The sequence below is a fragment of the Podarcis liolepis genome, assembly GCF_965112155.1.
Source record: "Podarcis liolepis genome assembly, chromosome: 16".
NCBI classification, from domain to species: domain Eukaryota; kingdom Metazoa; phylum Chordata; class Lepidosauria; order Squamata; family Lacertidae; genus Podarcis; species Podarcis liolepis.
Window position 1 is genome coordinate 17,935,506 of NC_139567.1, and position 26,777 is coordinate 17,962,282.

General features: G+C 44.9%; 2 protein-coding genes across 6 annotated transcripts; one reads left to right on the forward strand and one right to left on the reverse strand.

Annotated features, from left to right (window-relative positions):
• The first annotated feature begins 1,244 nt into the window (after positions 1 to 1,244).
• On the forward strand, positions 1,245 to 14,610 carry LOC310695967 (NXPE family member 2-like). 5 transcript variants are annotated; one of them, XM_083480980.1, is made up of 8 exons: positions 1,245 to 1,853; positions 2,870 to 2,980; positions 4,121 to 4,899; positions 6,544 to 6,605; positions 7,231 to 7,452; positions 8,384 to 8,797; positions 12,844 to 13,062; positions 14,022 to 14,610. In XM_083480980.1, exons 2-8 carry the CDS (start codon positions 2,879 to 2,881, stop codon positions 14,555 to 14,557), a joined length of 2,334 nt encoding a protein of 777 aa, XP_083337106.1. In that variant the 5' UTR covers positions 1,245 to 1,853; positions 2,870 to 2,878; the 3' UTR covers positions 14,558 to 14,610. The 5 variants fall into 5 exon arrangements, with proteins under 5 accessions (XP_083337106.1, XP_083337107.1, XP_083337105.1 ...); XM_083480981.1 differs by having other exon boundaries at positions 1,245 to 1,817; XM_083480979.1 differs by lacking the exon at positions 1,245 to 1,853 and having other exon boundaries at positions 2,058 to 2,980.
• Positions 14,611 to 15,070: 460 nt separating this feature from the next.
• REXO2 (RNA exonuclease 2) lies at positions 15,071 to 25,041 on the reverse strand. Its single transcript, XM_083481159.1, has 7 exons — positions 24,868 to 25,041; positions 21,743 to 21,826; positions 20,166 to 20,243; positions 19,200 to 19,311; positions 17,265 to 17,373; positions 16,293 to 16,346; positions 15,071 to 15,495 (listed from the first exon to the last, which is right to left on the reverse strand). The coding sequence occupies exons 1-7, from the start codon at positions 25,024 to 25,026 to the stop codon at positions 15,366 to 15,368; spliced, it is 726 nt and encodes a 241-aa protein (XP_083337285.1). The 5' UTR covers positions 25,027 to 25,041; the 3' UTR covers positions 15,071 to 15,365.
• Positions 25,042 to 26,777: the final 1,736 nt, after the last annotated feature.

Genomic DNA, 26,777 nt, shown 5'->3' on the forward strand with positions numbered 1-26,777 from the left:
CTCCAATAAAAGTCCACCACCTTCAGAGGGAGTCTATTCCATTGCTCCAATAAAAGTCCACCACCTTCAGAGGGAGTCCGTTCCATTGCTCCAATAAAAGTCCACCACTTCAGAGGGAGTCCGTTCCATTGCTCTTAGCATCAGAAAGGTCTTCCTCATGTTTAGTCACAGTCTCTTTTCTTGCAATTTGAATCCAATTGGTTCTGGTCCTATCCTCTGGAACAGAAGAGAACAAGCTTGCTCCATCTTCCATGTGCCAACCCTTCAGGTCATTGAAGATAGCCATCATATCACCTCGTGGTCTTCTCTAGGCTAAGCAGACCTAGCTCCCTCAACCATCTCTCGTATGGCATGGTTTCCAGGACTTCTGTCATCTTGGTTTCCCTCTTCTGCACCAGTTTGTCAATACAATGGTACCTCCAGTTGCGAACGGGATCTGTTCTGGAGGTCCGGCCACATCCTAAGGAATTCGCAACTGGAGGACCACTTCTGCGCCGCCTTTTTGTTTAATAAGACTTTTCCTGTTTGTTTGATCAACTCCTGTCTGAGGCACTAAGTTTTCCCTCATGCAGGTCCCACACACGAAAGCCTGTGGTAAATTGTGAAACTGTGCAATGGGCATACAGTGAGTTGTGTGTGCTATATTTAATTGGGGGGGGGCAGTTAGTAGGGTGAGTCCACCACACTATTAATTGGTGGTAAGCGGTGGATACACTACAGATACTTTTAATATAAGACTAATTAAAGCCATTTTAAAAATCTACAAACATTGAAAAATCATTAGGAACATTATAGACACACGTAAAACAGCCACATACCCTCTCAGTTAATAGTTTTCAGGGATGTCAGGGACAGTATATTTCTGTCATCAAGTTCCTTAGTGAATAGGGACATTTCTAAGTCAATCCAGAAAGATAATTATGAGGGAGACAGACACATCTCACTAAGGAGGGCATCCCATAAACAAGGAGCCGCCACCAAGAAATCCTAGGTCAGCATCATATCTCCCACATGCAATAAGAGTGCATCTTCATAACCCACTGCCAAAAAAACCCCCCTACCTGCCCTCCCCAAATACCAGGTAAATGGTGATTAATAGAATGACAGTGCTGCAATTGTGTGCAAAAAATAAAATAAAAAAATCCACTAAAGAACAAGAACATGCCTGACTTTTTGACATAAGAAAAATGATGGAAACTCGCAGTGGAAAATGCAAGATAACAACCACATGGCGTTGATTTTTTATATTGTTTATTATTGATTTATTAATCACTTTCTATACAACCATCTCAAGGTGATATACAATAAAAACAATTAAATACAATAAGTACCTTTAGAACAAAGCTGAAACCATTCCGAATCGACACTCATGACAAAGACCCATTTTTCCAGCTAGGAAAGCCTGTCAGAACAAAAATGTACAATTGTTTCAGAAAGTGCAGATAGTGTGCTCCTGTCATAGCTCAACAGGAAGGCTATTCCACAGAACAGGGACAGGTTACTGCAGAACAGGCTTCAGAGATCCATGGAACTTGCAGGAGACGCTCTCCCACAGACGTAACTTCCCAACAAATTCTGTGAAAATGAATAAGCACCATTGCTCAATATACACTCCAGCTGGAAGTGATCTTAGTTTCTGAGAATCTGAGTTAGCTGAGTCATGTTTCCAGGAGCACAACTGACTCCACTTTATCAACCTTGAACATATTGAATTAGCCGAACATTGCAAACACACCAAAAGTCTACAGTGTTCTCTCACCCAAAGCTGGGTGTAGCGGGATAGAGAAGGATAGATCACAAAATTGCAGAGTTGGAAGGTACCCAGGGGCCATCTAGTCTCTCCCCTCCATCAGGCAAGGCCTCCTTCCACCTGCCTTGCTCTACCCACTAGTCTCTGCTTCTCAATGTGTATTGTATTATTTTAGGTACTGTGGCTTGCTATTGTTTTACTGATTTTAGTTTAGATGTTATTTATTGTAACTGTTGAGTGGATTTCTGTTTAACTTTTATATGTTGATATTATTATACACTATTCTAATGATTGTTGAATGTTACATTTTTGATGTAGGTTGCCTATTTTAAAGTTATGTTTTATTATCACATTTTTGTATTGCATTAGATTGTTATAAGATGTACATTTTTTGTTTCTTCAGCTTGTAAACCGCCTTGAGTATTGTAAGATAGAAAGACAGTACAGTGGTACCTCAGGTTACATAGGCTTCAGGTTACAGACTCTGCTAACCCAGAAATAGTGCTTCAGGTTAATAACTTTGATTCAGGATGAGAACAGAAATCGTGCTCTGGCGGTGCAGCAGCAGCAGGAGGCCCCATTAGCTAAAGTGGTGCTTCAGGTTAAGAACAGACCTCCGGAATGAATTAAGTACTTAACCCAAGGTACCACTGTATACAAATTAAAAATGATGATGATGATCTAGTCTAACCCTTGCAAAGCAGGAAATCACAGATAAGTGATTAGCTGTTCCTTTTCCAACAGTTACTATTCCCTGCTGGGGGTCATCCAAAGGTCTGGGTTATGCTGCCACCAGTCCCAAGGAAGCCCCCCAAATTTGAGGTTCCCTTCTCCTTGCTGTCTCTTGCCAGCTGGACTTGGGCTCCTGACCAAGTGACCTGTTGCTTTGCTGCCAAACACTAACTCAGCAACCACCCCTTTCCTCCCGAAATGAAGTGCACGCTTCCTGGGCTTAGGACAGCTTGTGGAAGCATTCCCTTGAAACTGTTTCACTTGGCAGCTTCATCCGCACGGCTTGCTTTGCTTACGTAGTCACCCTGCTCGCCCCACAACTATATGCAAGGAGGATTTCATGAGATCTGAGGCACCTTAGTGAGTGTGTTCTCCATTTCCCTGCAGGCAATCGTCATGATGTTCTTCATCACTATCAGCAGGAAAGGATTCCTTCTGACATTGGGCTTGGCAGGCTTCCTCATCCTGAGCTATACTCTATACAGGAGGGTGTTCAAGGTAAGGGAGGGGGTGTAAGTTGCAGACAGAGCATTTTCTGTGTGTGAAAGAAATCCTATGTTCACAACAACAACAACAACAACAACAACTTTATTATTTGTACCCCACCCATTTGAGTGGGTTGCCCCAGCCACTCTGGGCAGCTTCCAACATATATAAGAACATAAGAAAACATTAAAAATTTCCCTATAGGGGGCTGCCTTCAAATGCCTTGTAAAGGTTATATAGTTATCTCCTTGACATCTGATGGGAGGGTATTCCACAGGGAGAGCACCACTGCTGAGAAGGCCCTCTTCCTGGTTCCCTGTAACTTCACTTCTCACAGTGAGGGAACTGCCAGGAGGCCCTCAGAGCTGGACCTCAGTGTCGAGGCTGAATGGTGGGGGTGGAGTCGCTCCTTCAGTTATACTACGCCGAGGCCATTTAGGGCTTTAAAGGTCAGCACCAACACTTTGAATTATGCTTGGAAATGTACTGGGAGCCAATGTTGGTCTTTCAGGACCTGTGTTATATGGTTTCAGCGGCTACTCCCAATCACCAGTCTAGCTGCCGCATTCTGGATTTGTTGCAGTTTCTGAGTCGCCTTCAAAGATAGCCCCACATAGAGCGGATAACAGTAGTCCAAGCGGGAGATAACCAGAACATGCACCACTCTGGTGAGATAGTCCACGGGAAGGTAGGGTCTCAGCCTGCATACCAGGTGGAGCTGGTAGACAGCTGCCCTGGACACAGAACTGACCTGCGCCTCCATGGATGGCTGTGAGTCCAAAATGGCTCCCAGACTGCACTTGGTCATTCAGGGGCACAACTACCCTATTCAGGACCAGAGAGTCACCTGTTCAGCCCCCAACCTCACAAGCGGCAGAGCTGGAAAGAGCTTCTCCTTGCTGCTGGTCAGAGGGAAGGGGAGATGGACCAAGGGTCTTATTTGGAATCTGACATCTTTGTATGAAGGGCACTTTGTTCCTAGATACCCCAGCTCATATATGCCCTGTTGATATTACAGAGGACCCAGTGTGTGTGTGTGTGTGTGTGTGTGTGTGAGAGAGAGAGAGAGAGAGAGAGAGAGAGAGAGAGAGAGAGAGAGAGAATCTGAATTCTGTTTCCTTATCATTTGCCTTCTCTTGTTTCTCTTTAAAGATCACTCTCTTTGGAGATCACATGAAGGAACCAGAGGATTTTCAAGATGCTTTGGAAACAAATGAAGACTTTTGCCTTAGATTCATGGGGAATAGGATTTGTCAGACAGAGAATGCAGCCCAGTGCAGGACTAGGGTGCAACGGTGGAAAAAAGAGCAGGAGGTGAAGGAAATCCTTACAAAACTGGACCAGATAATGCCCAGCATCACTTTCACAGATATAATGACCACCACAAGTGCCAGGAACAGCAAGGCCACCATATTAAACGAAAAGGGTTCTTATTGTGTTGGAGATCCCTTGATAGTTCGACTGGATTTGTACAACCACTTGGGGAATCGAAAGGAATATGGAGGAGACTTCTTACGAGCAAGGATCTCCTCTTCAAGTCTTAGGGCTGGAGCTTCTGGGCACATCACAGACTATAAAAATGGGACATATCTGGTCAATTTCACTTTATTTTGGGAGGGCGATGTCAGAGTGTCCATCTTGCTCATCCACCCCAGCGAAGGAGTTTCAGCACTGTGGGCTGCAAGGAAAAAAGGCTACGACAAAATAGCTTTTACAGGCACATTTTTAAATGGAACATCACGTGTTTGTACCAAATGTGGTTTTGTCATAGAGACAAACGCGGAACTGTGCGAGTATCTGGATGAACGAGACCAAGAAGCCTTCTACTGCGTAAAACCAAAGAATGTGCCCTGTGAAGCATTTGTTCTCCTGACGACTGACAACAAGCCCATCACCTACCTCACATCCTTGGAGCAGAGCCTTTTTAGGAGGTGTTTGCAATTCTATATCAGACCTATAGCTTAGACAGCAACACACTGGTTGTGAATGTGGGAAGATTTATTAGAACTCAATAGGCAGCTGAATATAAATATTGGTGGAAAAGGGGTAGGTCGGTCCCTTTTGTGAGGACCTTGGAGCAGTCTGGGAATCACAGAGGTAGAAGTCCAAACAAAACTGGGAGAGAAACCTAGAAGCTTTATCACATCTCGGTACATGAGTCATCTGCACCAGTAACTTCTCTCTCTTTGGGTTAAAGCAGAGGGAACTCTGTGGCCCTCCAGATGTTGTTGGACTCCAACTCCCATCAGTCCCAGCTACCATGACCAATGGGATGATGTGAATTGGAGCCCACCAACATCTGGAGAGCTACAGTTTCTCTTTCCCACACCTGGGTTAAAAGGTAAAGGTAAAGGACCCCTGACAGTTAAGTCCAGTCACAGACGGCTTTGGGGTTGCGGCACTCATCTCGCTTTACTGGTCGAGTGAGCCGGCGTTTGTCTGCAGACAGTTTTTCTGGGTCATGTGGCCAGCATGACTAAGCCACTTCTGATGCAACCACAGCAGTGCACAGAAACGCCATTTACTTTCCCGCTGGAGTGGTACCTATTTATCTACTTGCACTTTTCTTTTTCTTTTTTTTGGCATGCTTTCAAACTGCTAGATTGGCAGGAACTGGGACCGAGCAATGGGAGCTCACCCCGTCGCAGGGATTTGAACCGCTGACCTTCTGATCGGCAAGCCCAAGAGGCTCAGTGGTTCAGACCACAGCGCCCCCCGCGTCCCTTCACGCCTGAGTTAGAGACCCTCAAATATAGTGTGGAACAGAACCATTTCCAGAAAAGAAGCTACACAGTATTTGGGATCTGCTAGGGCCAATCTGGCTTTCAACAATTGCAAAATGCTACAAGTTCGCCAAGGAGTCCTTTGGCTGTTTCAACCCCCCTTCCCCATAAATTTGCTTGCAATTATTTCATTCTTATGCAAGTGCCCTTGCCAGATTTCCTGCAGCAGTCTCCTCCAGAAGATGGCCTTGTTTCTTATACCTAGCAATAGGTACCCAGTGCTGTCCCAAGATGCTTTGCTGTCTGATGTATGAGACAAGACCACCCCTCTCCCTCCATAACCTGCAGAAGCCAACCAGACTCGCCCTTGAATGGTGGCAATGGGACAGAGTCCTCCATCATATCCAAGGACACTTCTTGCCAGCATGATCCCAACACATGCGTGACGCACATGTAAGGTAAAGGTAAAGGGACCCCTGACTATTAGGTCCAGTCGTGGCCGACTCTGGGGTTGCGGCGCTCATCTTGCTTTATTGGCCGAGGGAGCCGGCGTACAGCTTCCAGGTCATGTGGCCAGCATGACTAAGCCGCTTCTGGCAAACCAGAGCAGCGCACAGAAACGCCTTTACCTTCCCACCGGAGCGGTACCTATTTATCTACTTGCACTTTGACGTGCTTTCAAACTGCTAGGTTGGCAGGAGCAGGGACTGAGCAACAGGAGCTCACTCCGTCGTGGGGATTTGAACTGCCAAACTTCTGCCCTGTGGCGCATGTGTAGAGAAGGTCAAATAGAGGCAAAGAAGCATTCTTATTTCCTATGCACTCATTTGCCATTCTCTTCTGTCTTTGAAGGGACAACATCGGGATCGAGATATCACAGAGTTTTGGGGAGATCCGTGTCCTATCCTGTAACAGTAAGTTGTCTTTTTAACCAACACAGGTTTCTTTGATGAATGGTGCACAGCTTAGCACCAGTTGTAGTGACACTTTGCCACCAGATCTGATGTAAACTCGCCCCATTCCTCAGAACTATTTCTTTCAAACATGCTAAACACTTCTGGAGAGATTGCTGCTCAGTGGCAGAGGATTGGCTTTGCATACAGAAGGTCCCAGATTCAATTTGTGCTTCATGTCCAGATAGAACCAGGGAAAACTCCAGTATGAAATTCTGGAAAGCTGCTACCAGCTAGTTTAGGCAATAAGGGCATAGATGGACCAATAGTCTGACTCGGAAGACTCTGGGCTGTATTTAGTGCTAGTGTTACTCAGAGTAGACCCATCGAAGTCCTATCTGCAGTGCATCTAAAAAGAACAAGGCTTTGGAGGAAGAGGGAAATCCACAGGAGTCCCTAATCTAAGCAGTATCTCAGAACTCAGTCTCTCACATAGTTCTTCAATGATATTGAATGGTCCTTTGGAACTCAAACTGGTGGTGACCATATTCCAAAGATGCTTAAATCCCACACAAGGCAACTGAAGCTCCAGAAACCCAACTTTCTCCATGTTCACCACCAAATATCCCTCATCTGTTTCTGTTAGGAAGCGTGACGATGATGGCAAGAGACAAATGCACGATTGGGATGAGCTTGCCCGTTCCCAGCGGCTATGCCTTGCAGGAGGTTTGGCACCCACAGTTTTGCTCCGTATCTGATTTTAGCACTCTGGATCGAATCCAGGAATGCCTGAAGAAGAAGAAGATTTATCTCATGGGGGATTCAACGTTAAGGCAATGGATCTATTACCTTACTGAAAAGGTGGCAAGTACGTTCTCCTGGTATGCGAGTTGCCTTCAGATTTGCTCTGAGCACCCTTCACTTTTGGCTTCAGCTTTGCATCCCATTCGCATACACATTGGTTGCAGTTGGTAATTTACAGCATGCAATTAATGGATAGCTCAGTTAATTAGCGCATGATAACACCATGGTTGCAGGTTTTATCCCTGTATGGGACAACTGCATTTTCCTGCATTGCAGGGGGTTGGACTAGAATTCAGGCATGGCCAAACTTGGGCCTCCAGCTGTTTTGGGACTACAATTCCCATCACCCCTGTCCACTAGGTCCTGTTAGCTAGGGATGATGGGAGTTGTAGTCCCAAAACAGCCGGAGGGCCAAGTTTGGCCATGTCTGGCCTAGATGATCCTCAGGGTCCCTTCCAACTCTACGATTCTATGAAGTTGTGGCCAACTTTTAAACCCTCCCCATGGACTTGATCTGCAGAGTCCAGAGCCCACATGCTCTTTCTCTGGTACACATTAAACACAGACTTAGCTACAATGAATGAAGAAGACTAAAAGTGCTCTCCCCATTGAGGATCTAAAACTGCCATTAAAAGTTGGGTCCACATCAATGCTACCAAGTAACACCACTTTTCAAATACAGTGGTACCTCGGGTTACATACACTTCAGGTTACAGACTCTGCTAACCCAGAAATAGCACTTCAGGTTAAGAACTTTGCTTCAGGATGAGAACAGAAATCGTGCTTTGGCGGTGTGGGGGCAGTGGGAGGCCCCATTAGCTAAAGTGGTGCTTCAGGTTAAGAACAGTTTCAGGTTAAGAACGGACCTCCAGAACGAATTAAGTATTTAACCCAAGGTACCACTGTAGTAGGATGCCTGATTCCCTTTTTTAGGTGCAAGAGCTGGTTGACCCCCTTTCCCTCTTTCAAACTCTCTTCCTTTTATTGTTTGCTAGCATTGAAGCTCTTTGATCACCACAGTGCTGGGCCATTCAAAACGCACGTAGCGTTGGATCTGGAGAGGAGCACTTTCATTCAGTGGAAAAGACACGGGAACCCTTTTGTCTCTAGGAAACTTTTCTCCGTAAAGGACGGCAATTACATCACCAATGAAATTGACAGGCTGGCTGGGGACAAAGACACGGTCATTGCCATCACTCTGGGCCAGCACTTCCGCCCTTTCCCTATGGATCTTTTTGTGAGGAGGCTGCTTAACATCCGCCGAGCCATCCACCGCCTACTTCTGAGAAGCCCAGAAACAAGAGTCATCATCAGGACAGAGAACACCCGGGAGATGGACACAGACATGGAGCGGTTGGGTGATGTCAATGGCTACCCCCAAAACCTTGCTGTAATGGACATCTTCCAAGGTCTCAATGTTGGTTTCATAGATGCCTGGGACATGAACATTGCTTACGCCATTTATGATGTCCATCCACCTGACCATGTGATCTGGAACCAAATCATTATGTTTTTAACATACATCTGTTAGTTTAGGGAAGAGAGGGTTGGAGACAGAGACAGTACAAAGTTCCAGTCTATCAGGAAACTTAATGAGGATGGGGGAGGGCGGTCACACTGATTTATATCCCTAAGTCCTCTTGACATTTGATCACTTGGAGAGCGAATATCAGTTCAGGTCTGGGTGTGGAGAAGTCAATCAAACTTACTAAGCACTTAGGTCCAAGGATGGGTTGGTAACCCAAACATCCTCTGTCTACCCCCACCCACAACAAAAAAATCCCACAATATTCACAGATTCATCCCATGTCTGGAACAGAAATCAATCCAGTGAATACAACTGCTATTTGCTGTTGCTTCCAGTCCACAAATGATACAAAATTTGATGAGAAAGTAAAGCTGGTTTTGTCTGCTTCTGAGCAACTGACCATTGGCCTTGCTGGATGGGACTAATGGAAGTTGCAGTGCAGCAACATCTGCTAAGGCACTAGGTCTTGTAGCCTTATTGGAATTCACCGATTGGGTCTGTGTTGCTCCGGGACAGGAGGAAGGAAGTCAAATGACACCGAGGTTGGTTCAAAGAAAGAGTTTATTCTGCTCTCCGGATAGCAGAAGGCACTTGCATGGTGAGTCCACAGCAAGTCCAAAGAAATCAGAGATTACATGCAGTATATATATCCTCCAGGCACCCTCTCCCTCCTTCCCCAGGAATCCAACCACGTCAGCCTATGTACGCAGGTTGACATCACATATGTTCTTGCTCTGGTATTCTTAACCATAAAAGGGTATTCCTTCCTGTACTTTTGACCATAAAAGGATCTTCCACTTCCTACCCTTATCTTGGAGGAAGAAGTCGTCATCTCCGAGAACACGCTCTGGCATTGTTCCCGGACTTAGGTCTTTGCGTCTTTTGTGGTCAGGACATAAGATAAGGCACAGACGTGTCTTCTCTGTTCTACTGGTACAGTCAGGGTCATCCCTTGCCGCAGCTGATAAAGAAGAGAGTTTGTTTATACAGCTGTGTCCTTGTTATGCATTTGCTCAACAGCTTAAGTTTTATGCATTTTAGAGTGCTCTCTTGGAGAAACAAGAAAAGGAGGGAGGGTTGAGTCAGTTTTAAACTGACTTCACAGAAACCCATTCCTTCAGTCTGAGGAAAGCTGCCTGGAGCAGGGGTGCCAACTCACCCTCAGTATTGTGGGTGCCCACCAATGCAACATGGTCATGTCACATCACACACACGCCTGCGCATAGTGAGTGTGATGTCACACGCACCATGTACAGGTGTGTCTCTGTGTGTGATGTTGCTTGCCCGCATTTCGGTGGCAGCGGCGGCTTCTCTTCCTCCTCCTCCTCCTCCTCCTCCCTGCAGCCAGCAAGGCACCCTTTTCCACAGGGAGGAGCTCTAATGTCCAGGCCTGCTCCCTCAGAAAAAGGTGCTTCACTGGCTGGCTGCAGAGGACAGAGCTGAACTTCTTCTCTCCCAGAGGCAGCACAGCTGCCGCCTGCCAGCTTTTCTCACTGACTTTGTGGGTACCAAGCACCCACAATTATATTTTTGTGGGTGCCCAAACACCCACGGCCCCCTGGAGTCAAAGAGAAGTGTTTAACTTGAGGCAGGTGCATAACTCACTGAGAAAGCATCTGTTAACACGTGACATGCTTAGCCCCATAGAACAATTGCACTATAAATATTTTTCCAGAGTGCTGTGAACTTGCCTTGCTATAATAATATAATAATAATAATAATAATAATAATATAATTTTGTACCCCGCCCATCTGGCTGCTTCCACTCTGGGCGGCTTCCAACTAAGATGAAAAATACATTAAAATGTCACACATTAAAAACTTTCCTAAACTAAGGTTACCAGATTTTTTTTCAATGAATCCGGGGACACTTTTCAACTTCAATGGATTTTTTATGGGGACTGATTTGTAAATCCAGGGACTGTCCCCGGGAAACGAGGACGTCTGGTAACCTTACCCTAAACAGGGCTGCCTTCAGATGTCTTCTAAATGACAGGTAGTTGTTTATTTCCTTAACATCTGATGGGATGGCATTCCACAGGGTGGGCGCCACTACTGAGAAGGCCCTCTGTCTGGTTCACTGTAACCTCACTTTTCGCAGTGAGGGAACTACCAGAAGGCCCTCAGCACTGGACCTCAACATCCGGGCAGAACAATGGGGGTGGAGACGCTCCTTCAGGTATACAGGACTGAGGCCATTTAGGGCTTTAGAGGTCAGCACCAACACTTTGAATTGTGCTTGGAAACATACTGGGAGCCAATGTAGGTCTTTCAGGACCGGTGTTACATGGTCTTGTATGTTATACAAACATAGCCTTGTGACAGCATTGTATCTCTCAGATTTGACACTGCAAAGAAATTTCTGTTGCTCAAGGAAATAAAAACAAGGGATAAGTGAACTGAAGTCTTTTTCTTTTTTCCTTTAGTACCAAATAAGTGATGCTTTCGCACAGACTTACCTGGTTCCTATAAAAATCCATAGAGGGAAATGTTCAACTTAGGCTGGATCTACACAGTCCTGTTTAGCATTATTAGAACAATATTAGATACGTTGTTCTAAAACGTCACAGGGCATACTTGTAAATTAAAGTGTTTTTTACCTTTTTTTTGTTCAAAATGCTGGTTGCTCTGCAGAGCCCTTTGTGTCTCATTTTAATATCGCATTGTGAACGTTAAAAGTAAGAAGTCACGTGTCCATATGCGTTATCAAAACCATTCCTTAACCCTTCCTTAAAGTGAAAAACCATGTGTGTAGATCTGCCCTCAGAAACATGTGTCAAAGGAAAGGAAACAAGGGTTGATAAGCAGAAGCTGAGCACTCTGTCCTTCTACACCTCTGCAGGAAGCCAAGGTCTGCAGGGCTTAGACACCCACACCCACCCACAAGCTTCTCTTGCACAGGTAGTTTTACAAGTTATGAGCTGCAGAAAGGCCCAGGTCCAATTCCTGGCATCTCCAGGTAGAGCTGGGAGACAGTCCTTGCCTGGAACCCAGGAGAGCTGCTGCCAGTCAGTGTATACAATACTGAGCTAGAATGACCATGGCCTGACTCAGTAGAAGACATCTTCCTATGTTGCAGCAGGCTCCCCCTGTTGATTGGCTTTAGAAATAACAATTTGGGGAAGTTTTCTTTTTCCATAGATTGTGGTACAGTGGTACTTCGGGTTACAGACGCTTCAGGTTACAGACTCCGCTAACCCAGAAATAGTACCTCGAGTTAAGAACTTTGCTTCAGGATGAGAACAGAAATTGTGCTCTGGCGGCGCGGCGGCAGCAGGAGGCCCCATTAGCTAAAGTGGTGCTTCAAGTTAAGAACAGTTTCAGGTTAAGAACGGACCTCTGGAACGAATTAAGTACTTAATCCGAGGTACCACTGTATGTGGTTTTGATCAAAACCAGGAAGAACAGCTGTTTGATGCTGTTTGCATATAGAGTTTGATGCAACAGCAGAAGCTAGCTTTCGTTAAATGAATACTTGCTTGAAGCACACCTTTAGCTGAAAGGTATTCAGACTTGGCTGAGCACAAGAAAGCTTATGTTTATCAAGGGAAGTACATTCTGGATAGGAAAGAGTTCTCTAGTCCTAGCTAACTAATGAGTTGGAGAAACAAAGGAGCCACGCTTGCCCCTTTGTTCTCAGAAGGTAGATCCAAGATTATCTCTCGTCTCAAGGTCCAGAGCAAGTGTGAGCAGAGAGGAGGAGGCAATTGAGAACAGGATGCCACCTGAGATGTAGTCGCCTAAACTTCAAAGGATGGAGAGAAGTCAGCATAGAGATAAAAGTACAGGGATGCTCTGGGAGTCTGGAGGTCCCTTTCTCTAGCCATCTAAACTCCATGGAAACCCCTCTCAGCAAGCTTAATGCACCAAAACCTACCAGCAGATGCAACCATCCACTCAGCTGTTTTTGTTCTCATTGTTTACCAGGGAGCAAGATGGCGCCAAGCCAGAAGTGCACCATCGGGATGAGCTCCGCATTCCTCATTGGCTTTGTGTGGAAGGACCAGTGGCACCCCGTCTTTTGCAGAACGTCCAGCATGGGGACTGCGGATGAGATTAACACTTGCTTGGAAAAAAAGCGGGTTTATTTCATGGGAGACTCAACGGTGCGGCAATGGCTAGAACATCTGGAAAACACTGTGGACAGTAGGTTCCCTGCAAAGCTGGCAGAGCACCCACCACCATTTGCTCAGACACAGACTCGATGTTGCCGCCTCCTGTTACTCCAGATCCTTCCCAGGAACAGCTCCTGCCAGCAGGCAGATGCTGTCTCTCACAAATATTGGTTTTCCATTCTCCATTTTTATTTACTGCATTTATTTCCCACCTTTTTCCTCCAAGGGGCTTGAGGCATGCAGAGTTCTTCCCCTCCTCATTTAATCCCCCACAACAACCCTGTGAGGTAGTGAATGGCCTAACGTCACCTAGGGAGCTTCAGGATTTGAACCCTGGTCTCACAGGTCCTAATCCGACACTCTAACCCAGGCTTCCTCAACCTCGGCCCTCCAGATGTTTTGAGACTACAATTCCCACCATCCATGACTACTTCCTCACTAGGCGAAAAGGAAGCAAAAATTTGTGGGGAACCTTAGCCCCTTTAGATGTTGCTGAACTATAATTCCCATCACCCCCAGAAGACCTAGTCAATAGTCAGGAATGATGGAAATTGTAGTTCAGAAACATCTGGAGGATTGAAAGTTTCTCACACCCAACGTAACAAGGCAGGCTAGGCAGTTAGTGGGCTTTGTGTTAGTCAAGATACTTTCCATGAGGCCTTCAGCTCACCAACCACAGCCATCTGCCTCAAGCATCCATCTGCTGTTAATCCGGGGGTGGCTACTCTGTGGCCTTCCAGATGTTAGACTTCAATTCCCATCATCTTTGGCTACTGCCCATACTGAATAGGGCTTCTGGGAGTTGAAAGTCCAGCATTAATCCTTACAGATCATGGCTGTTATTTTTTCATTATCAAAAGTGTCTTGGCACATGAGAACAGCTCTCCATGACAAAATGGCACCCACTCACCTGTGGTAATCGGTTGTGCATATGGCTTTATCTCCCTAGTATCAACTTGCACTGATCCTATGTCTTTATTTTGTTGCTAGCCCTAAAACCTTTTGACACCTATGGGACTGGAAAGCTACGGAATCTGCTTTCTATTGACACGGCCAGGAACATCCAAGTCCAATGGAAAAAACATGGCCACCCCATCATTACGGTCCACGAATATACCACAAAAGACCACAGCTATGTCGCTCGAGAGATTGACAACGTGGCAGGCAACGGAGACACGGTGGTTGTCATCTCCTTGGGCCAGCACTTCCGTCCCTTCCCCATCAAGCTCTTCATTCAAAGGATGATCAACATCCGGGGAGCCATCCAGCGCCTTCTCCTGAGGAGCCCAGATACAAAGGTCATCATCAAAGCAGAGAACACCCGGGAGATAGACATCGACCAGGAGAGATTTGGTGACTTCTATGGCTATGCCCAATACCTTGCACTAAGGGACATTTTTGGGGATCTAAAAGTGGGTTTTGTCGATGCCTGGGAAATGACAGTTGCCTACGGCACAAGCAATGTCCACCCAGCAGATCATGTGGTTGTGAATCAAATTAATATGCTTTTAACTTACATCTGTTAAAACCTACATCTGTAAAACATCATCAATTAAAAACTTCCCTTCTAAAAATCAAATAGATGCTTATCTGTTTGACTTCTGATGGGTGGGTGCTACTACTGAGGAGGTGAATAGATGCATCATATTGAAGTCTTGGGCATGGCTAAAAATTGTCTCCTTGGATTCTGACCTAAGTGCCTATACCAGATGCCTACACCAAGGTGCCTGCAAACTTTTAAGCCTGAAATCATCAAGCTGGAAAGACAAGCGATATGTCACATGCCGAGGGGGAGACACAGTGAACAGCACCTTGCCTTGGGCTGCTTAGGTGACCTTGAACTAGCCACGATCTTTTGGCTTCTGCTTCCGAGCTCCAAAATGGGGCAAGTGCCGCAGCGAGATTCCAAGGGGCTGTCAGAATAAAGGCACTACTCCAGTGCTACTCAGTCTGAATCCTGCTAGCAGCCCCCAAATGCACACACACACAAAATAAGAGAAGAAAAGCAGAAATGCTTGTCTAGAAAAGAGGCAAGCATCTTTCAGCAAGGCTGGCTTTATTGCATAATAAAAGAGGGTGCCTAGAACCAAATTGGGGTTCTTTAACTACAAAAGGTACTCTGTACGCATGAACCAAATGGCTGTGGTTGGTTCAAGGCACTGGCCTGCAATTCAGATGTCAACGACCCGTCACATGTGGTATCAGTAACTGTTAACAATCTTGAGGAAGCAAAGTAACAGAAAGCAGCCCCTTCCTTAACCAACAGTGAACTGAAACGGCAGGCGGAGACACTTCTGGTGCCTTGTGCTTTTGCTAAAGAACCAGGCTGCAAGATCAACTGGCCAGCTTTTCATTGTCACCATTTTCCACTAGTTTTCTTTTCTTCTCGTCCGTTTTCCTCTTGAAGATGCTATTTCTGTAGAACTGAAGCTCTTTGATACTCTCCCTGATGTCATCCAGGGCTCTAAAGGGAATTCAGGAAATGTTAACATTCCTTTAAAAGAAGGCTGCACCATATAAACTCACCTCCAAACGCAAGGGCAGGCTAATTTTAAAAGAAGCTGGAAAAGGTATGACTTTACAGTGTCCCCCCAAATGCTGCAAACAGGTTGTGTATTTCTATGTGCTATGGAACCCTACAGAAGCGGAACTGAAGGAGAGATTCAAAGCTGGTTGGAGGCAGGAGAGCAAAAATGCCCTTACACACATGCCTTCTGCCCTGCTGGAATGAGACCAACAGAACTTTGGATTTGGCATCTTATTCCCTCTTGGTTCTCCACCCTTGCCACTTCTGAACTGCTCTGTAACACACACTTTCTCCTAGGGAAATAATGTAAATAAAGGAGGAAATGTTCTTCTAATACAAAACATGCTACCCATCTTGGCGATAAACTTGCGGGCTGAATTACTATGATCCAGCACAATGAAAGAAGGTAGATAATAACAGCACGTTCATCTTGCTGAGTAATGACCAAGAGGCAAGTTCTGAGATGGACAGGGAAAGGTTCTTAACAGCACAGTTAACGGATGAGAAAAGGAAATGGCACACAGGAAGCTGCCTTATACTTGAGTCAAGCCAGATGGGCCATCAAGGCCAGGGAAAGCAACTTCTTGCCCACCCAGTATAGCTGGACTACAACTCCCATCATCCCTGACCATTAGTCATCCTTGCCACACTGCATAACCTGATTGTTGATGCTTGGTGATACAATCTGACACACACAAAACAATCACTCTTCAAAGCCAAAAAATCAGCGTTACCTATGAGACGCAGCCTTCTTTGGAGCAAACTCGTAGTCTTCTGGGTACCAGCGTCTGCACACACAAAACAAGTCCCCATGATCCAAAATCTTAATTATCTACCAAATTTGGTGGACGCCATAGGCAAGAGCACCCAGAAACGCAGGACTCTGGAGCCGCCTCCAAATATAAAATCACCAGAAGCCACAGACATACCAAATTTGAAATGATCTCATGCAAAAATCAGGACTGCGAGAATTCCAGCTTTAATTTTCTAAAACTCACGGAACCTAGTTATTACACTGCAGAGAAATATTTTCCACTTCCCAAAGTTCCATGTTACTCAATAATTTTACTATAGTTCAAAACCTCATGTTCATAGAATCATAGAATTGCAGACTGAGAAAGTTCCTTGAGGGTCTTCTAGTCCATGGGTAGGCAAACTAAGGCCCGGGGGCCAGATCCGGCTCAATCGCCTTCAAAATCCAGACAGTGGAAGGTCTGGGAATCAGTGTGTTTTTACATGAGTAGAATGTGTGTTTTTATTTAAAATGCATCTCTGGGTTATTTGTGGGGCATAGGAATTCATTCTTCTTTTCCCCCCAAAATATAGTCTGGCCCCCTACAAGGTCTGGGGGACAGTGGACCGGCCCCCTGCTGAAAAAGTTTGCTGACCCCTGTTCTAGTCCAACCCCCTGCAATGCAGGAATCTTCTGCCCAACGTGAAGCTTGAAGTCACAGCACTGAGATTAAGTGTCTCATGCTCTGCCAACTGAGCTATCAAATAAATAAAAAATAAATGCAAATATATTTTGCAGCTGTAGAATCTGAATCCTTCAGAAAGCTGCATGTACTGCTGACTGTAGGCATCTTGGTGGTCACCTATTACAAGTAAGACCCGCAAGATTTCCTCAAAGTCTGTGGCATGCCATTCGATGCCCAAGGAGCCACCCACATACCCAAGCTCTGCCAAATGATGTAGTGGGTATTTACCTGCACAGTTCTTTGATGGTGCTCACATCAATGATCCTGTAGTGAAGGTGTTTCATGAACTGGGGCATGTGCTTGTCGAGGAATTTCTTGTCCGCATGAACCGAGTTTCCTGAAAAGGGTGGAAAGGCACAGATTCTGTTCAGGCACTCAACGCGGAATTCTCAGACAGGTGGCGAAGACACCCAGAAATCCCACCCACCCCCAAATCTCAATCTGAAATCTTTATTACAGCCGTAGACCAGCATACGTAGCGCGGGGTACAGTCATTTAAAATCTATAAAATGTTTTAGAAAGCTAAAAAGTATTAAAACAGAAATTATATATAATAGAAGCTAAATAATCTAAAATATAAATATACGGTAAATACAGTGGTACCTCTGGTTGCGAACGGGATCCGTTCCGGAGACCCGTTCGCAACATGAAAAGACCGCAACCCGCAGTGGCACGTCTGCGCACTTGCAGGTTGCAATTCACCGCTTCTGCGCATGATGCCATTTAGCGCGTCTGCACATGCACGAGTGGCGAAACCCAGAAGTAACCCTTTCCGGTACTTCCAGGTCGCCATGGGACATAACCTGAAAGAACGCAACATGAAGCAGACGTAACATGAGGTATGACTGTATGAAAGAAGCTAAAATATTCTAAAAGAAGGATTAGGAGCATTAAACGGATATGGAAGAGCATAAAAGGTTAGTATATAAAAGACTATGGCTAGCACAACTTCTCTATAGCACAACTTCTCTAAGGTGCCCACCTGGGCCCCTTCTCCGACTTTGCACCACTAGAACTTGTACAATCTAAATTTTTAAGATCAGCCCTTCAAGTCCAAAAATGTGTCTCTAATGCCACTCTGAGACTAGGGACAGGCTTCACAAAAGTGGAGGATAGAGTGTGGGTGACCATACTCAACTACTGGCCCAATTATTTTATTTTTATATGAACACATGAATCTGCCTTTGACAGAATCAAGACACCCGCCCAACACCACTAGATTTCATCTGCAGCACTGCTACAGCCTGACTAAGGAAGGTGCTTGGCCAAATGTCCAGGAAGGTGACGTAAAATGGGGCAATTGGGCGCTGAATTTGCCCCTCTTTCCACTTACACTAATTCCAACAAATCTGAAGCTGCTGCATTTTCCCACCTGAAACTTCCCAGGCTCTACAATCAACATCATAAGATGTGCTGTCCCCACATATACTTTCAGAAGAAAGAAGGAGGGGAGTCAGGGATTAAACCACCTGAATCTCAGTCTCCAGAACTCCCTTCCCATAAAGGCACAAATGTCGCCTTCCCTTCTCTCAGTTAAACTTTTTATACCAAATGATGTTTTGGAAAAATGAACATCTATTAAGGGATGGTCTATTGCTGATTCTCAAACTGGCTTTGATTAACCATATAGGGTTGCACCCAATGTTACACATACTCAGAGCAGACACACTAAAATTAATAGACCTAGATGACTGGGGCCCATTAATTTGAATAGCTGAGATTCGTTGCATACAACAAATTATGATTTGTTGATGTAAAGAGTGATTCATAATGGTTTTGTATATATACCGTATTTTTTGCTCTATAAGACACACCAGACTACAAGACGCACCTAGTTTTTGGAGGAGGAAAACAAGAAAAAAAATATTCTGAATCTCAGAAGCCAGAACAGCAAGAAGAATTGCTGCGCAGTGAAAGCAGCAATCCCTCTTGCTGTTCTGGCTTCTGGGATAGCTGCGCAGCCTGCATTCACTCCATAAGACACACACACATTTCCCCTTACTTTTTAGGAGGGAAAAAGTGAGTCTTATAGAGCAAAAAATACGGTATACTGTTTGCATTTTAATTCTTTTGCTCTATTAGCTGCCTCAGGCCCTTTGAGTGGAAAGGGATGCTACAAATCAATAAAAATGACTATCTTTCATAAATGTTAAAACCTCCTACCGGCAAGTGGGCAGAGTCCTGGAGGTGTCTGTTGACGGACAAAAGACAGAAATTCGTACTCTGCTTGACGCAGCGAGATTTTGCTCTCCTGCACTGCCTTTGTAAGGCCAGACTAGAAGAAAGAGAGAAGCCAAAATTACATCATGTTGCCTGTGCTTTAAAAGGAGCCAGGCAGTTAAGATGTCATGCAAGAATCAATACTATTATTAGTTTTTATTAAACCTGTGGTCACTTCTTACTCAAAGGCCTCCAAGCCAATTACAACACATTTAGAACATAAGTATCAATATATTATACCATAAAAACAGAAAGAAAACAACCCCCTTAACAGCCACAGGAAGGTTTGGCAGCACACTACTGAGAAAACAACATCTTAATGGATAGTGGAGGATTTGCACTACTAGACCAGGCCAAAAGAACCATTTAATCCAGCCCTCTGCTTCCTACAGACATCGGCCCAGGTGCCCCAGAGAAGGCCAGAAAACAGGGCATGGTGCATTGGCACTCCACTACTAATATTCAGAGGGAGGCTGAAACTGGATCTGGAAGACTCATACAGCCATCAAGACTAGTAGCCATTGATGAATGTGGCCAAGACAAGTCACTGATCTCATTCCCTTGCAGGAACTGCTGGTAAACAAGGAAGCAGTCTCCTCACTCCCAAACCCCAGCCAAAGGATGCAGCAATTTTAGCACAACAAAAAAAGGTTTAATGTTAAAAAGTCTTCATAATGGACATGGGAAACTCTAATGCCATGCTAAGGACACACTGTGAAGCTGGGTGAAGCTGGCCCGTTTTGCACAGATGAGATAAACCTCCAGCCATCCTTTTCAAAGAAGTGCTTCATGTAGACGGCAGGGAACATGCATGGCACGGTCAAGATAAGGTTCTGTGCATGTGGAACTGTAAAAAGATAAAGGAGGTCTTCTCAAGGGAGTGTGAGTGATGAAGAAGCAGGCCTCTACCTTGCCGTGATGCTCTTTGCACCATTCTGACATGCTGTCCAGCAGCTCATCTGGCTGGTTTATTATCAGGTTGGGACCCTGTCAGCAAAATAGGAGAAAACAATGGGGAATCAGATCAGACTGTTACATCACTGATGATCATTTGTTGCTGTTGCTGCAATTATTAATATAGTAATACTAGCATTTTATCCTGATTCTCAGCCAATAAGGGTTCCCAGGATTTCTCTCACATATATCAGTGATGTGATAGCCACTACCCACAGGCTGACAATCTAACCCAGGCATAGGCAAACTTGTCCCTCCAGGTGCTTTGAGACTACAATTCCCATCATCCCTGACCACCGGTCCTGTTAGCTAGGGATGATGGGAGTTGAAATCCCAAAACATCCGGAAGGCCAAGTTTGCCTATGCCTGATTTAGCCAGACATGACACAGAAGGAAGTGGAATTGAGAGGGAAGAGGAAAAAGCAAACTCAGTCACTTCTTCTTAAGTTATAGGATTCTTATAATGACCTGCTAGAGGAGTCAAAAGTGGCTGGCTTTTTTAAGAGTCGATGGAACGGCCCTGCAGCTCCACCTCTCTCTTCAAAACAGTCCAAAACAAGAGCTGCTAAAGGACAACAGTTCAGGAAGGAAGGGATGGGGTGTGTGTGTGGTAGCAATATAAGTGGAACTGTTCAAACAGCAGTATGTATTATGAATAGAAATAATCACATTTGTTTGAACACAAAGGGATGTAAACTTGTAGCGCAATCAGATTCATTTTTACTCTCAAGTGTAATGGTGACAGTTTGCACCAGGTAAAACCTGATGAACTTTTAGACTTGATGGAAACAGGAAGCAGCCGTAATTTGGTCACCTTTCGAGTTCGCAATATTCAGTTGGCATTCACTTCCCTCACTAAAAACATTTGGAAATTGCATGCATAAAAGGGGCTTTTCATCAGCCAGCTATGTGGCAAAGAAGTCAGTGGAAATTTTGAGTGACTAGTTGGCCACTCACAGCAATTAGCTAACCAGCTGGCATTTAAAAAATACATATTGAAAAGAAAAAAAAGGACTACAAACTTAAAATCCTCTCTTCCCCCCTTTCCTCCATCCCAAAGGCATAGTTCAGATGTAAACAAAAATAGTACAGTTAACACAAGCACTAATATGGAGAAAAACAGAAAGTTACTAATGTCAGTATGAAGGAGAATATTAACACAAACAGATATTATGGAATGCAGTTTGTCCTGTAAAGTATTTGTTCAAATACTGGCTCAATGGCCACCAGACTGCCAAAGAAGTTTTTTGTACCAGTTTTTCAGAAATGGCTGCCCCAAATTACATTATACCATTTTTGCACATTTAAACCCTTTGTTTACTTCCATTTTCTAGCTATCAATATTCTTCTTACCACTAATAAGTAACCAAATACATGTTCATATAATAACCCTTGGTAGTCTGCACTGAATATACCCAACAATGCTATTTCAGGAGGGTGGTTTTTTTAACGGGTTTCTCCAGTATTTTTGTTATTTCTGTGCTAGCTGGCATTTAGCAGGCACCAGCCCCCAAAATCAGCAACCAACATACCTCAGCCAAGATGTTCAAGTCCGAATCTGTTATGAGACAGGCCATCTCAATGATCTGGTCTTTTTCAATGTCGAGCCCCGTCATCTATATCAAAGTCAAAATGTTAACAAGTGTAAGATGTCAGGAAGAGCTTTCTTTTTTTATTTTTAAAAATGATATTTATTGAGAATTTAAAATTACAGAGGAAAAAAAGAAAAAGAAAAAAAGAGAAACAAAAAAGGAATTAAACAATACAAGTCAATAAAAAGAAAAAAGAGAACAAAACACACAATACAATGGAGCCCCCGCATTGCTTTCTGTTTCACTGTGTGCTAGCAAAAGTGCATTTTAACAAACCTTAATCCTTTCCCTGGACTATATCTTAAATATTCTGATGCTGGTAGGTTAAAAAAGCATTCACAGCAGCCAGAAAATGGGGGGTGAGGGAAGACCCACTGAAGGTTTGAACAAATGTGTCTGCCTCACAAAGAGCTAGGAAATCAACTCGGAAAATTGCCCTGGAGCGCAGTTTATTTCTTTATTTCTTTAATGTCAGGCCATAGCAGTGATGTTCTTCCTGCTCACTTAAGCCAAGTGGTTAAATGTTTAGTTCGGGTTGGTGGTTATTCTAAATTGGGTATAACCGTAAACTGTTTATTATTGCTATTGCTGTTGGTTTCTATTGATTTATTGGTTGGTTTGTTGCTCGCAGAGGATATTTTGTTTTTTTAATGTTTGATACTTTGTTGTGTTTTTATACATGTTGTAAGCCACCCAGAGTGGCTGGGGAAACCCAGCAAGATGGGCGGGATATACATTTTAAAAATATTATTATTAAGTGTCAATTGTTTTAGGACCTCAAGCCTATACAAGCTGATAAAATCTAGGATTGTGAATTGCTTTGCTGCAAGAGGCCCAGGGGAGGAGGTCAATCTTTTTAAAGTGTGGGCGCATTTGTAATAAATAGGCTTCTCGATGACTATTAAGAGCGATAAATGGCCTCCATATTCAGTGGTTTCTGGAAGCCAACAATAAGAAATGACGTCTTGTCTGCCACTGCTGGTTGCACAGAACTGATCCTCAGTCTGGTCACACATGGAGCCAACATAGCCCCTTCAAATAAAATTGTGAACTTGAAACCTCATTTCCTCATAGCACAAGGATGCAGCTTGTCCTAGGATAGGTTTTGTCAGCCTGGTGCCCTATAGATGGTTTGGATTGCAACTTCCATCAGGCTCCAGTGGGCCTACTTGAGGGCACCCTGCTGGTGAAGGCTGCCCTAGATCCCTTGCAAATTCCCGCACTGCTAATGCAGATATATGTTGTTGTTGTTGCTGTTGTTTAGTCGCTTAGTCGTGTCCGACTCTTCGTGACCCTATGGACCAGAGCACGCCAGGCACTCCTGTCTTCCACTGCCTCCCGCAGTTTGGCCAGACTCATGTTTGTAGCTTCGAGAACACTGTCCAACCATCTCATCCTCTGTCTTCCCCTTCTCCTTGCGCCCTCCATCTTTCCCAACATCAGGGTCTTTTCCAGGGAGTCTTCTCTTCTCATGAGGTGGCCAAAGTATTGGAGCCTCAGCTTCACGATCTGTCCTTCCAGTGAGCACTCAGGGATGATTTCCTTAAGAATGGAGAGGTTTGATCTTCTTGCAGTCCATGGGACTCTCAAGAGTCTCCTCCAGCACCATAATTCAAAAGCATCAATTCTTCGGCGATCAGCCTTCTTTATGGTCCAGCTCTCACTTCCATACATCACTAAGATATATGTTAGAACACTCCTTTCCAACCTACCAAGGGTCCCAGCTGCCCTAGGGTGACCAAATTTGATTTTCTGCTCCCAAGATCTCATTTCCTGTGAAATCAGGCTGCTTCTTCCCCCACAAACCAAGCTTTCTACATTTCCTAGAAAAAACACTTAAAGGGTGAATGGTCTCCTTCCTTCTCTCTCACACATCCACCTACAGTGCCTATATATCGTGGGGGATAATATGGGATGGGGGCACACACCAAGGCTCCCAGGAATAATAGGATGGGCACCAATCTCCTGCACATGTCCTGTAGTACATGAGTCGGGGGGTGGGTGGCATTATGCGATGCGACCCCCGTAGGATACACATCTCCTCAAAGGATATTCTAAGATAGTCCAATCTTGCTCGTACACAGGCATACACTTACATTGCACCTGTCTCTTTTGGGGAAGGAGGATGAATCCTGCACCTACACTGCACCAGTATCTCTTGCGGGGATATTATGGGCTGCAGCTCCTTTGCAAATAGCCCAACAGGCACATCTCTTGAGAACGTTGCCTTACATGGTGTAGGTCTTTCTACATGAACAGATATTAGAAAATGGATACTATGATACTAGGGGATTACAATCCTCAAGTATTCACCCCCAGCTGTCTCAAGGGGTAGAGGGATTTTGCGGGACGCAGCCCCGCCCTCTCCTTACACATTGATATTGAACCTTATATATATGATTCATATATATGATATGATCCTGAACCAAATCTCTCATTCATATATATATATATATATATATATATATTCAAATTAAAGTTTTGCAATCACATATCCAGCATACATCATAAAAACAAGATTCCAAAGAACCTCCTGGACTTCCCTCCTTCCCCTTTCTGGATCCTATTATAAATCATTTGCCCCTGCATCTTCTATAATAATCTGTTTTATATCTCCATTATATCCAAAATTCACCATTAAACTACAAGTGTTATTCCGATCCTAATAACGATTTTAATTGTTTACAATGATTTTTTAAGATAAATGATAAATTTTCTGAACTAAATCTCATGGGGGCATATTATGGGATAGTAGCTATTTGTACGTATAACTGTTTCATACTTCTTCGAAGGCAATGTTCTGGGGCAGCGGGGAATCACGGGATGGATCCTCCTCAAAAGGAGCTAAACCGCACTTGCCGGGGGGAAGAGGGGCATATTATGGGATGGAGCGCCCTTTTTTACACTCCCCCCCCCATACCGCACCCAATGCCAGGGAGCAGGATACTACGGGATGGAGCCCCCGCATTGCACTCCACATGGTGCAAGCGTCTCGGGGGACGAAACGGACAGGAAATTATGGGATGCCCCTTCGCAGAGGCCTCGTTACGGGCTGGGCGCCTCACCTCCAGGTCCACCCAGACCATTCTCTGCCCCATGCCGGGCTCCGCCGCCCCTCCGGCTCCTGCCATGTCTCGCAACCCGCTCAGGCAGCGCCCCGACAGCCACCGCCTCCCTGCCGGCGCGCCGAAAAGCCGCCAAGCCCTTCCGCCAGCGCGCATCATCTGGAGAAGCCGGAGAAGCCGCAGACTACAAATCCCAGCAGGCCCCGCTCCAGCCCCGCCCGCTAGGCCATAAGGGACTGCCGCGCAGCCTCCTGGGATTTGTAGTTTTGCGTGGCGACAGCGGGAGTGAGAGCGTCCCTGAGCGCCTAGTGCCTCGCTTGGCATGCTGGGGGTTGTAGTTTGAAGGATGAGGCTCCGGCGGCGGAGGCGATCGGTTCCCACACTGTAATGCGGGTTCGTGCCCCAATCCTCCAAAACGGGAGGCTGGCCCAGTAAAAGGGTCAGCTGGGCTTGCGTTTTCCCCCCTTCCCCAATACAAAGCTGCATTTTCTTACCATATTAATAAAGCAAATACTAGCCCTTTTTAGTGAAAGCACTGAGCCGAAAGTTAACACGTGTTATTTTAAAAACACGCAATATGTGGTCTGTGCAATAAAGGAAAATCCAAGGCCCCTTCTTGAGACTCTTTTTCTTTCTTAAAAAACCAAATATGCAGGGAGCAGGATCCCCCCCCCTCAAGCTTGGAAGTAACTGAGTAAAAGGATGAAAAAAAATATGAATACCACAATTAACTCAGGAATAGACAGGAAATAAAAGTTAAAATAATGCCTCAAAGGGGGGGGGGGTAAGAGACCCATCAGTGTTATCAACACTCACAGGCAGGTTTCAGGTGGGAGGCATTCCCAGCCCTAACTGAAGAAAATGCCAGAGATTGTTGGTTTCAGTCCTTCTGCATACAAAGCATGTATCATGATGGCCCAAATCATGATACCAAGGATGGCCCCTTCATCAGAGACAAAAAAAGGAGTTTTAAAGGGAGACAAACCAGTGTCCCGTGCATTAGGTTAGTTCAAAGCCACACCAAGAAACAACACTGGCGCATGAACAATTTTGTGTCTGACATAGTGGTACTTAGAACAGAAAGAAACATCCTTCTCTTTGGCTCCTGTGTCACTTTCTGCATTTCAGGGATTCTTTTAAAGAGTGAACTTTGTGAAGCACTTACCTAGACCCAGGAAGGTTTAAGATGGAAGCCCTCATCTGACCACATGACCTAAATCCACTGTACTTGAGCATTATTATGGCTGTCCACAGAAGCAGTATGCAGGTATGAAAAATTACATTTCTATATTTGAAGATGGCAATTCTATTTAAGGAAACGTCATTACATGGCAACTTTGCGCCTCAAAGCTTCTTTACACATTGCATTTGCATCCTGCAGACGCAAAATGCCTTACACATTAGGAGTGCTACAGTATGCAATGTGTTTACACCAACCCAAACACACGTTAGGTTCACAGAATACAAAGCTAGAACTGGAACATGCAGACATGGTGATGGAACATGCATTTATCATTGCAATATAAGAAACAACCCTCTGCAGCCGCCCCCCTTGTGTCCTCTTGAAAACCAGAGAAAGTCTAGATTCCCTTTTGTTTTTAAGTCCTAGTTGGCCTCATAATATGTTCCACTCCCCACCAAAAGAGAGACAAAGCACTTTAAAAAAATGCATTTTAAAAAATTTATAGAATTGGGCTGCAATCTGTAACCTGGCGTGCTGATCAAGACTAATGGGAGCTGCAGTCCAAAGTATCTGGTTGGCACCAGGTTGCAAAAGGCTGGGTTAGGGAATAACAAGGAACAGGGGGGAAATCAAGGTTGCCTTCTGGTTTTTAAAACCCTGAGGCTGCCATCCTAACGCCACTTACTTGCAAGGAGACCCGATTCAATTCAATAGAACTTACTTCTGC